The sequence below is a fragment of the Pholcus phalangioides genome, unplaced genomic scaffold, assembly GCF_987345545.1.
Source record: "Pholcus phalangioides strain wild (caught in Gottingen) unplaced genomic scaffold, Ppha-v1.0 ptg000009l_1, whole genome shotgun sequence".
Classification (NCBI taxonomy): Eukaryota; Metazoa; Arthropoda; class Arachnida; order Araneae; family Pholcidae; genus Pholcus; species Pholcus phalangioides.
Window position 1 is genome coordinate 3,665,231 of NW_028301602.1, and position 12,613 is coordinate 3,677,843.

The following is a 12,613-nucleotide window of genomic DNA, read 5'->3' on the forward strand; positions in this document are numbered from 1 at the left end:
AGGAGATCGGCTTGAAGGTGAGAAACCTGAGAGCTTCTTCAGCCGACCGCCACTATGCCACCTGCCGGGATTGAACCCGTTCCTTGCGATGCGCCTCTATCACGATGCCTATGCGACCGCATAGCAGTAGCAGTGGTCTCACAATCAGTGAGACACACAAGAGATAAGTTTTTAATTTAAATTCATTCAAGAAGAAACAGAGATTGTGGTCCTCACCCTCCAAGAATCGCCGAATTCTTCGGCACTGCTGAGCAGCTTTCCTCGTTTAGAGCGGAAATCGTCTTCCTTGTTTCCATTGTAATCACCACACAGTCCACAAAGATTCCCTTTGTACGAAGACGGTGCAGTCACCTCCAGGAAACTGCTTCCATCCCAGAGCATTTTGACACCTGAAATTACAATTAAGACTCATCTTTTAGACATTAAGACTCAACTTTCTCCCTTCCTTTGACTGGAATCTCCGATTATGTTGCGGCGGCTCACCAAAGACTGTGGCCAACGGTCGCCAAGTGCGGGGACTGCGCGAGAGAATTTTTTGTGACTAGACAGACCTGAAGATAACGCTGACTCAACATTCATGTTGTTCTCATTCTCATTCTCATTCATGTTATGTTCTCGATGATACAATAAAAGTGGACAGTAACAGTGGTGACCTAGACCGAAGCAACCTTCTGATGACATAAAGATGACGAATCTACTCAGCCGAAGCCCAATGTGTGCAGCACCGCCGATGCCATTAAGATCAGGGTAGGACCTTTTTGTGATCGCTCTATTTTGTTTGGTCAGGATAACAAATGTTATTTTTATTTTCGCAATTATATAACTAGATTCGCATAAAAGTCTGTATCCAAAAATGCCTAACGATAACTCTCCTAACCCTTCGCCACCTGACCCATCACCAGAAAACTTACAAATTTGTCGCGTTGCCTTGAAACTCCCGCCCATATGGCGGCAAAATATAAAGTTATGGTTCATTCAAGTGGAAAGTTGTTTTTCAATATCCGCCATAACTAACGACGCTACCAAATACAATAACGTGATTGCGGTTATAGATCCAGAAACGCTCGCTTCCGTTTCAGATATTTTATTGAACCCACCCGAAACAAACAAGTATGAGACTCTTAAACAACGGATAATCGAAGAATTCTCTGATTCTAACACTTGTCAAGTACGCAAGTTGTTGTCCGAACTACAGTTGGGGGACAAAAAACCTTCACACCTATTAAGGGAAATGAGAGATTTAGCCGGCAAATCTGTAAGCGACGATTTTCTAAAAACTCTATGGTTCCAACGTATGCCGTCAGAAACACAGGCCATCCTATCAGTTAGCTCAGAGAGCTTAGAGACATTAGCGACAATGGCCGACAAAATAATAGAAGTTAGTAAAGACACATACAACAACAGCATCTGTGCCATGGGGAGAGCGGAACGCACAGGGACCCCGCAGCTACATGTCAACAACGTTGAACCCGATAATCCCTCCCCTCTGACAGAAATGAGTGCCATGAGAGCGGAGATAGCTTCTCTTAGAAAAAAACTCGACCGCTTGTCTAGAGAGAGAGAAACAAACTATACGAGACGGAGGTTCAGATCTCCTTATCGTCGTTTCACTCCCTCATCACAAACAACCGGCTATTGCTATTACCATGCTAGATTCGGCAACAACGCCTTCAGATGTCAACAACCGTGCTCTTTTCAAACCAAGGAACAGGGAAACTAAACACGGCCGTCGACTATAATATATCGGCGACGTCAACACCGATGGCCGTGAAAACTTGTCGCCTTTATGTATTTGATAAAAGATCCCATTTGAGATTTTTAATTGATTCAGGATCTGACGTCTCTTGCATTCCACTCACAAAACATTACACAAAAATAGTTCCTGATTCATTTGAATTGTTTGCTGCCAATAACTCTAAGATACACACTTACGGCACCAAAGTTCTCAATGTTGACTTTGGATTAAGACGTTGTTTTGAGTGGAAGTTTCTCATTACAAGCGTACCAATACCGATCATAGGCGCGGATTTTCTTCTCAACTTTGGACTTTTAATTGATCTCAAACACCGCAGATTAATGGACAGTGTCACGAAACTTTCGCAAATTGGAAAAATTGAATATAACTCTGAAAACTATTCCATTAAGGTAATATCCGAAACTTCGGAATATCACAAAATCTTGGCAGAATTTCCTGAACTGACAAAAGTGTCGCACAAAGTGAAGCCTGTTCAGCATAACACTGTACATTACATCGAAACCACCGGCCCGCCTATACATAGCAAACCCAGGCGATTAAATCCCAAGCTCTATGATGCTGTTAAGGAGGAATTCCAATTTATGATGAATCAAGGAATATGTAGGCCTTCTAAATCGCCCTGGTCATCACCATTACATGTCGTATCAAAAAGTTCAGGCAGTATTCGTCCAGTGGGTGACTACCGCAAACTCAATGCCTGCACGGTCCCAGATAGGTACCCCATTCCTCACATTCAGGACTTTTCAAATGCATTACACGGTAAAAGTTGTTTTTCAAAACTTGACATTGTGCGCGCGTATTTTCACATTCCTGTTCATTCCGACCACATTCCGAAAACAGCTGTTTGCACACCTTTCGGCTTATTTGAATTTCCTTACCTGAATTTTGGCTTGTGTAATGCTGCCCAATCTTTCCAACGATTTATGAATGAGATTCTTGGTGATCTGAAATTTTGTTATGTCTATTTAGATGACATTTTGATTTTCAGTGACAGTGAAATTGAACATAAGGTTCACTTACGCACTGTTTTGCAACGGCTCAATAACTATGGCCTCACAATTAATGTTTCCAAATGTGTCTTCGGTGTTGCGGAGATATCATTCTTAGGCCACTCCATTTCCAAACAAGGCACCAAACCCTTGCCAGAAAAAGTTGAGCCGATTCTCAATTATCCAAGACCAAGAACAATTAAAGAACTACGACGTTTCCTTGGACTACTCAATTTTTTTCGTAGATTTTTACCACACGCAGCACATACACAAACTACACTGAATAATTATTTAAAAGGGTCAAAAAAAAACGACAACAGAGAAATTGCTTGGACTGACATAGCAAATAAGGAATTTCAAAATTCCAAAACACTATTGTCCAACGCAACCCTTTTAGCACATCCGAAACCCGATGCCAAACTCGTACTTCAGGTAGATGCATCCGATTTTGCCATTGGCGGCGCACTGTTTCAGGTGGTTGACAACGAGCTTCAGCCTCTTGCATTTTTTTCAAGGAAATTATCTCCCGCGGAATGCAACTACAGCGCGTACGACCGTGAATTGCTGGCTGCATATGCTTCTATAAAGCAGTTTCGGCATATGTTAGAAGCTAGAGACTTTTCTTTACTCACGGACCATAGACCACTAACATATGCCTTCAAGCAAAAATTAGACAAGGCTTCCCCTCGTCAATGCAGGCAATTAGATTTTATTGCCCAATTCACTACTGACATACACTATATAAAAGGTAGCGAAAACATACCCGCAGATGCACTTTCCCGCATAACATCAATTTCAATGCCCAATCCTATTGACTATAACGAAATTTCAAAAGCACAAGAACGCGACCAAACTTTAACTGATCTTTTACAAAATCCACGAGGATTACAGCTCAAAAAAGTGACTTTGCCAGACTCAAATACTTCACTATTTTGTGATCTCTCCACTGGCACACCTAGACCATACATACCAGAACAGTTTCGTAAGCAGGTTTTCGAGACCATTCATAATATTTCCCATCCAGGAATTAAAGCTACAACTAAATTGATTCGGACTCGCTTCATTTGGTCTTCATTAAATAAAGATTGTAATAACTGGTCCAGACAATGTATACCTTGTCAAAAGTCCAAAATAACACGACACACGAAAACCCCATTAGGTTTATTTCCTGACCAAACTGAGCGATTTGATCACATCCATCTTGATATCATTGGTCCTCTTCCTCCTTCTGGTGGCAATGCCTATTGTCTAACTATGATCGACAGGTTCACACGTTGGCCGGAGGCGGTCCCGATTCCAGACATCAGCGCCGAGACTGTAGCTCGCACATTCTACGCAACATGGATATCTCGCTTTGGGGTGCCATCCAAAATTACAACCGATCAAGGCCGTCAATTCGAGAGCTCCCTCTTCCTAGCACTGGCAAGAGTACTAGGAATTCAACGAATACGGTCTTCACCATATCACCCGCAAGCAAATGGCCTCGTAGAGGAGCTACACAGACCCCTCAAAGCTGCCATCAAAGCCTATAACACAGAACACTGGTGTACTGCTTTGCCCACTATATTACTCGGTTTCCGTAGCGTCTTCAAAGAAGATCTGAAAGCTACCACCGCGGAATTGGTATACGGCACTAGTCTCAGACTTCCCGGAGAAATATTCGATCCCACTCCGAGGGAAACATCATCAAAAGAACTTATTGAGACTATCAAAGAACATTTTACAAAATTACGACCGCGACCAACATCTTGTCATGCACCACAAAGTATTTTCGTCCACCCTCATTTGAAAGACTGCTCACACGTATTCATTCGGCACGATGGAGTGCGAAAGCCGCTTCAAGCTCCATATGACGGACCATTTCAAGTGATTCAACGACGTGAAAAGACATTCGACATCGATGTCCGTGGAAAAAAAAGAACAGTTTCTCTGGACAGACTGAAACCCGCCTTCCTGGCTTCAGACGTGAACGATTCCAGTCCGTCACCAACAAGAATTACCTTACCTACGCCTCCCGTTCCTCAGACAAGAAAAACACGTTCCGGACGAACTGTCCATTTCCCGGACCGTTTCGAACCGTAAGTTCGCTACTGGGGGGGGAGTGTGCGGCGGCTCACCAAAGACTGTGGCCAACGGTCGCCAAGTGCGGGGACTGCGCGAGAGAATTTTTTGTGACTAGACAGACCTGAAGATAACGCTGACTCAACATTCATGTTGTTCTCATTCTCATTCTCATTCATGTTATGTTCTCGATGATACAATAAAAGTGGACAGTAACAATGTCATTCAGATTCGATTGCGTTATCAAAGAAACTACGGAGGAAATGAGTATTGAATGTGTATGGGATCTCACCTAAGTTTGTCCGGACGAGGAGGTTGTAGTCGTCCTGAACCACGGATAGGACACCTAGCTGAACGTAGGGGACCTTGACTCGTTTGTGGTTCACGTGTACCTTGAGGTTCTGACCTAGTCGCACTTTGGTTCCGTTCACCTTTCGGTTAAAAAAAGAAAGAAAATCAATTATCTCGTAATATGCATGAAAACATGAAATTACCAATGGGTTAAAAATAATAACGATAACACCTACGGCGTGCAAATAAATACAGTAGTAATAATGAGAATGTGACGCTCACTTTTATAGTGACAGTCTTTGTCCAGGAGAAAGCTTTGGAGTATCGCATGTCGTTGAGCACTTCTATAGAGAAAGACTTGTTCCTACAATCCTTGACTAACATGTATTTGCAGGAGCCTTGGTAATTGTACAGGTGACCGTCGAAAGTTTTGTAGTGCGGATCACCGAATACTGTGCACACGCCATCATCTACATAAAGGAAAGAAATATCCGATCATGTCTTATGTATAGACCTTATGTAAGTGTAAGAGTTAAATTCTCATACATCCTTCAACTTTTGAATCGCTGGGGATAGAAACACATACAGAAAATTAGAAAGGTATTCAAATAAGGTACCCATATATGTTTTTTTCCTACTAGGAACCGTATATCTATTGAGATACAAAATTTAATGTATTATACGGTAAACCTTTTGGCACTCAAGGCTTAAGCTATGATGCAGAGAGACTTAATTTTCTGAATATGTTCATATTGGAAAAACGCAGGTGTCGGGGGGGATATGATCGAGGTGTTTAAAAATTTCAACGGGATGGATAGGATAGACATCAGTATCGGTTAGTGAGGGACAATTCCAGGTTGTGGTGCCGCAGGGAGTTTATTTTCCTAACAGGGTTGTTAATAAATGAAATAGCTTACATCCGGGGGCTGCGAATTCTAACACAATTGATACGTTTAAAAAGAAGTACGATAAACATAGTGAGGTAAAATATTCCGTAAAAGGAAAAGGAAACGAAACTGCCCAGCACTATGGACGTTGGCTTTGTTTCTTCGTTTCCCGTCACAGTGGAGCCGCTATGATATGAGCATGATACATGATATTGTATACATTGTGCGTACTTAGACCATTCTCAAATTTCTCCCACTTCAACATGCCAGCTGCTTCTTCTTTCTTGCCCACAAGTCTTTTCCACATTTCTTTTAAATCCTAGGCTGCGGTCTCCGGCCCTTATGTGCCACTAGGCGCACGAGCAATTTTTCTCCCTAGTCGTTGGGTTCAGCTGTACATTTTAGTCAAATGGCTTGTGCGTTGCGTCGAGTTGATGGCTATCTTCATGGGGAGAATGACGCGAGTGATTCGATACTTGCGAGCACGAGGCAAGGGGAGCCACCATTTTAAATCTCTGCTAATTTTTCCGACACAACTCTGCCTCTTTTGAGGTAACGGAAGTAAGGTGCTTTGCATCAGTCCGGAGTTGTGAGCGGTTCTATCTATCTATGTATAGTAGGATAAATCGGGAAGCCATCCATACTTAGATAAGGCAAACATAATCTTTTTTTATTACCATTGTATTATATATTATTAATTATTAGCTTTTTTTTTCGTGGTATACGCTCTTCTTTTGGGTTGCTGTAGTTCAGTTATATTTGATATCCATATTTTTTATGGACATCTTCTTTCAACCACTTCGTTGGGCAATTTGTCTGTTGTGGCCTTTGTGTTTGTATTTATTTGTGTTTTAACTTCCAATTATACAAAGTTGGTGCCTTGTCTATACTGAGCCCAACAAAAAAAATTCTGTGTTTCTAAGAGCAATATTAGCCGAGATATTTGGGTTCAATATCACTGAAAATGAAGGAAAGAACAGCATACATTAAGTAAAAAACTTCAGCGAAAAAATTTGGAACATTTTTTCTCAGGCTTTTGAAACTTTTTTACATTCTGAGTTGTTCTCTTAACTTTCAATCAGCAGTATTTCGGAAAATATTGAACAAAGAAACAAGGAATTTTCTTTGTTCAGCTCAGAAGAGAGGAAAATTTTTTTTATTGGAAGTTAGAGGAGTAAAATGAATGTATTTGCCATCTTCATTTCAAAACATGGAAGGTAGATGGCCGTACCACCAGTAAGAACACGAAACAAGCATAACTCTGATAACATAAATACGTTTTAGGGCCACGCATATATATATATACACAGATACAAAACACATTCCGGCGTGTACCAGTTCGTTAGAAAGTCCGCAAAGGAATGTGTCGAAGTGCATGTACGGTAAAGTTGTAAAATAAATGACATATCTAAAATGGGCACGTTACTTGGATACTTTTTTCTGATTGAAAGTATGTTTCTATCGCCAATGTTTCAAAAGATAAAGGGCGTATAAAGTTATGACTTTACGTCACATTTAGCCGGAAGACAATCTTTGTCTCCGAGGCAACATTTAATACTGCAATGACTTATAATTATCCTTGACAAAGGCAATCGATTTTTACCTTCGACGCATGTTGGACAACATGCTCCTGGAAGAGTCTTGAGAGTGTGCCGTGCAGGGCAGTTCGTTATGGCATCACATAGATCAACGGCACAGTGAACCTGTCCGCCCCTGCAGATGCAGTGCGTGCATTTCTCCATCTTCCAGCGTTCTCGGTCCTGTCGAAAGAAAAAAAATCAAAGTATCAGATGTGTTGTTTCACGATTTCATCGCTTTGATTCTACTCTTTTAGCGTAATCTCGACAGCCAACGAATAAGACATTTCACCTGGTATATTTTGCCGTTGACCATACACACGGCTTTCCTCTCTTCTGGTGCTTTGCAAGAGGGGCAGCATTCATCGGGGCTTTTCACTTGGAACTCTGGCCAACAGTCCAACGGCGGACAAGACTTCCGTTGGCAGTAGCTCGTCGACTCCTACCAGAAAGACATTTCCATTTTTATGATAAAAAAACCACTGATTCACAATTTAGCACGAATTAAATGTCATTAAATTGAATCATAAATATGTGATTGTAGCGAAAACCATAGGCAACATTTCCTACCTATGTAGTGAAAACACTTCACACTGTTCTCAATAAGTCTACGGGACATTCATGAAATTTTGATGTCTATGCAGATAAATTTAGTTTGACCAAATCCAACGAGGTCCTAACTGGTGAAACACATTTTTAGGTTCAGGTACGGTAATATTACTCAGTGACAAAGTGTAAGTAACTGAATATTGCCCCCCCCCCCCCCCCTGGTAGGGTTTGAGCAAGTGTGAAATGGTCAACCTCATCATGCCATAAGAAATAAGGAAACGTGACACGGGATTCACACAAGGGCGTAGCGAGGGGAGGGGGGGACTTGGGGGTCTGGTCCCCCCCCCGAAATGTGAGAAAATGACCGAAAAAAGGGAAAAAGATGGCCAAATCCATTGTTCCTTTGGTCCCCCCCAAACGAAATTTCTGGCTACGCCCCTGGATTCACAATACATTTAACTCTGCTTTTAGGCCTGGATTACACTATAGAAGTTTGATGGAACTACTCTTTTACAAAACTTGAAAAAGAAACTCAATAATAGTGGTTACATTCGCTCAAATGTAACTGATTATCTTATTGGTTGCATTTTCAAGTTTTATAAATGAACATTATTATGAAACTTTTATAGTGTAATCCTGGCCTAACTCTAATTTCATTCTGACTTTAACTACTTGTCAAATCCCTATCATGAAACAGCTCATCATTTCATAGATAAGTTATGAAAGTACGAGCCATATGCCTTAAAACCACATACCGGTGTAGATGAGCTAGGCCAGGGTTTCTTACTGGGAAAGGACTTAATTATTAACCGAAACGGCGACCCAGTCCATATTCCGAAGAATTTCTTCGGGGGAAAGGACTGTGGTGACGGATCCAGGGCCCAGGTCATAAAGCCTGGTGCTCCCGTAGATCAAGACTGAGAACTCGGGTTTTTGGACTGGGCGCTCGAGAGCCAGCGATTCGCGAGTTTCTTGGTTATAGTACGCAGTTCTCTCCAGACTGGTCCCAAAACAACAGGGTAATGGGCTTAAATCCCTGACGGCAAGGACGGGCTTAAGTATTTTGCTGCCCCTCTGAACAGGGTTTTCCAATACCCCACAGCGTTTCCATGAGTACTCTGGTGCCCGACAACGACTGTAAAACTCCTTCGTAGTCATAAAAAAATGCCATTTGGCAACAAATATGGACAAAAGTGTCCACTTTTCAGTGAAAAAATTGCAAGTCTGCCTCAGACACTCGAAGATTTTGGGATCTTAGGGGTAGAAAATATACCCAGGCCCTCAACCTTAGAGGTTCTCTATCTTGGACTGAATTTTAAGCCATTGCTTTGCTAAGAAGTTGAAGTCAAAATGTTATCAAAACATTTTTAACCCCTTTTGCGGCCGCACCCTTCGCACCTGCCCAAGTCCGGCCCTGCCTGATGGGACAGAGCCCGGTGCTGCGTCTAGTTCTGCAGGCCAAGGTTTCCTAAAAGTTGTAGAGCAAAAAAAAAAGAAAAATAATAAAAAAAAAATAATAAAAAAAAATAATAATTAAGAACAAAAAAATTGGAAGACACTCATCCCCAAACTAGATACCTCCTAGTAAACCTCCTCTTCGGATTGGTGGGGGGAATGCATTCATACAAATATTATTGTAAGGGTCAAAAAATTTATTAATTGATCTTTAAGCTCGGTTCAGCAGCCTCCTTTCTAATTCCTTTCACTTCAAAGTATTACACGGCTTATTATTTAACATATAATAATAATTATTAACATATTATTTATTGTTCAACACAATAACTGAGAAGGTCGGTCGAGATTTGCCTGACATCTATTTCACACAGGATCGTCTAAACATACTGTAACAACACCATGGCATCTAAAGTTAAGAATAGCAATGTTTTTAATGTTACCAAAAAAAAAAAATAATAACATTAGAATTTTTTAATAGCTCAAAGGAGAATAACCACACACACACGCACATTTCAAACTTCTTTTATAGTATTTATTTATTTAAAAAATTAAAGGAACGTTACTTAAGATGATCAGATTCGGAAACTCTGAAAATGTAGATTGCTCCCCCCCCCCCCCCCCCCAGTAACGACTTTATTATATATATTCACAGCAGATAACACCTGGGTTGCAAAACTAAAAAATGAGAACACATGTTCGCACACTCTTGGCAATGTCACTCACATATTTTCACAACAGATGGCGTCTCTGTCCTGCAGTTTTTTCGCTTCCCAAGCAAAACAAAAGAAGCTTTTAATATACAGGGTGGGCAAAAAGTCCGTAGAAACTTCAAAAGTTCATAAAAACCAGAAAAACAACCGAAATAAAAAACGGTTTGCAGGGTCAGCATCGCTAGGTCACTGGACTTTTTTTAAGACAGGAGAAAAAAAACCCTAAAAAAAACAGCTTTTGCAGGCAAGTCACAAATCCAGCAACAGCAGAGTGCAGCAGGTCAACATACACGGTTTACAACGGTGAACTGATCGTGGATTAGGAGCGCAGGTTCTTATAGCCATCTCATTTGCACCGAAGTTGCTCGTACCAGCGCCACCTATCGGCTGTTTTTGTAAGTTATTTTTTTTCCTGTCAAAAAAATTCCTCTGACCTGTAGATGCTAACCCTGTAAAACCTACGTTTTTTTATTTCGGTTATTTTTCTGGTTTTTATTCCTTTTTAAAGTTTCCACAGACTTTTTGCCCACCCAAAAGCATTTATTGAGGAATCAGGCATAGTGTGAGTGTTGCTTCCTCACACTTCAAAAAATGAGTTTTTTTCTTCCTTTTTTTTGAGTAGATGAAAAATGATATAATTCCAGGACGCATAATTTTTTTTATCGTTATTTTGGTTCACAATTTCAAGGAGCGAATGTGAGCCAATAGAGCAACAGGGCAACTCTCGCCACAGAGAGCATCAGGCCAACAACGGTACAAATATTCAATCATTATACTTCACTCATAGTTCGGAAAAATAGATGGCAGCACTGTATAACAAGCATTACACAGAAACGAACTTCACGTAAGATTCACAACACTTACTTTCCGACGTGTACCGATTCGTTAGAAGTTCCACAGAGGAATATGGACCAGGTTCATGTGTTGTTCAGTAGTAGCCAAGTAGAAGGCACCTATAATGTTGTTGAGATAGCCTGGGCACAGGGTCGTTACTAGGGAGAAACAGGCAGGTCTGGTGCTCCGTGACCAGAGGGGACACAAATGTCACCTTTTAACCTATCTTTCAACACTGATAGAGGGGGGGGGGGAGCCATAATTTGTGCATGCCTCGAATAACAAAGTATCTAGTCGCGGCCCTGTCCGAGTTTCCCTAAAAGTTTAAATATGTATGAAAAAGAAAAACCAAACATATTAATGAACAGATTTTTCTTTCTGGAAAGATGAAAAAAAATTTGGAACCCTGAAAATGACGACAAAAGAGAGAAATTCCAAAAACGTATGAGGACGCTTCTTTCGAAATCCCAGGCTGTGGTCTCCGGCCCTTATGTGCCACTGGGCGCACGTGCAATTTTCTCCCTAGTCATTGGGTTCAGTTATCCATTTTAGTCAAATTGTTGTACGTTGCATCCAGTTGTTGGCTGCTACTACTAGTACTTAACCGGACATGCACCTCGTACACATTCCTCTACGGAATTTCTAACGAATCGGCAGATGCCGAAGAAAGAGAATGTGTGTTTTGAGTGTATGTTTGGCCCCAACGTATTTATTGGTCGAGTTGCACTTGTTTCGTGTTCATGCTGCCATCTGGCTTCCATTTTCTGAAGTAAAGATGGAAATTCTTGAATTTTCATGTTTTGTAAGTATCGTGTTGTAGGCTTGCTGCTCTCTGTGGAGAAACTTTTTCAAATGGAAAAAGTTTTCCAGTTTCTAGGCTCACATTCGTACCTGGAAGCTGGAAAACATAGTTGATGACTGTCTTCATAGGGAGAACGACGCCAGTGATTCGATACTTGCGAACACGGGGCAAGGAGGACCACTGTTATAAATCTTTGCTAACCTTTTCCGACGCAACTCTGACTCTTTTGAGGTAACGGAAGTAAGTTGCATTGCATCAGTCCGCTCTTTATCTATCTATAAGGACTCTTAAAATGACATAAAAAAATGAGGACATGAGGTTCATAAATGAGAACGTTAGGTAACCCTTATGTGAGTGGAACAAATAATCTCGGTACTGAAAGAGCAGTTAAAGTTTGGTTATTTTTAGTGGCGGCATCTACTGAGGACAATCGCGGAAGCAAATTTTGTCAAATAATACCACGATTATGCATCAGGTTGGTGCTGCCATCTTAGTTAATAGAGAAAAATGTGTGTCCTGAATCTTAATTTTTGAAATCCGCCAATCCAGGAGTGTAGAGTGAACGGAAACAATTTATGGAAGTGACGTTGTCCACTACAAAGTTTTCATTATATATATATATATAAATAATGTCGGACAGCAATGTTTTTCCCCTGTCTATCTCTCTCGCTTTAATATTAACATCATCATCTCAAGAGCTGA

General features: G+C 41.1%; 1 protein-coding gene across 1 annotated transcript in view; it reads right to left on the minus strand.

Moving 5' to 3' along the window:
• The window catches only part of LOC149081638 (BMP-binding endothelial regulator protein-like), a 132,890-nt gene that overhangs the window by 5,487 nt on the left and 114,790 nt on the right, over window positions 1-12,613 (minus strand). Inside the window, exons 9-13 of the mRNA XM_089237051.1 lie at window positions 7,854-8,003; window positions 7,588-7,744; window positions 5,380-5,567; window positions 5,099-5,237; window positions 217-389 (exon numbers count right to left, since the gene is read on the minus strand). Of these exons, the coding sequence (XP_089093177.1) occupies window positions 217-389; window positions 5,099-5,237; window positions 5,380-5,567; window positions 7,588-7,744; window positions 7,854-8,003 (807 nt within the window). The remainder of the gene's footprint in view (window positions 1-216; window positions 390-5,098; window positions 5,238-5,379; window positions 5,568-7,587; window positions 7,745-7,853; window positions 8,004-12,613) is intronic.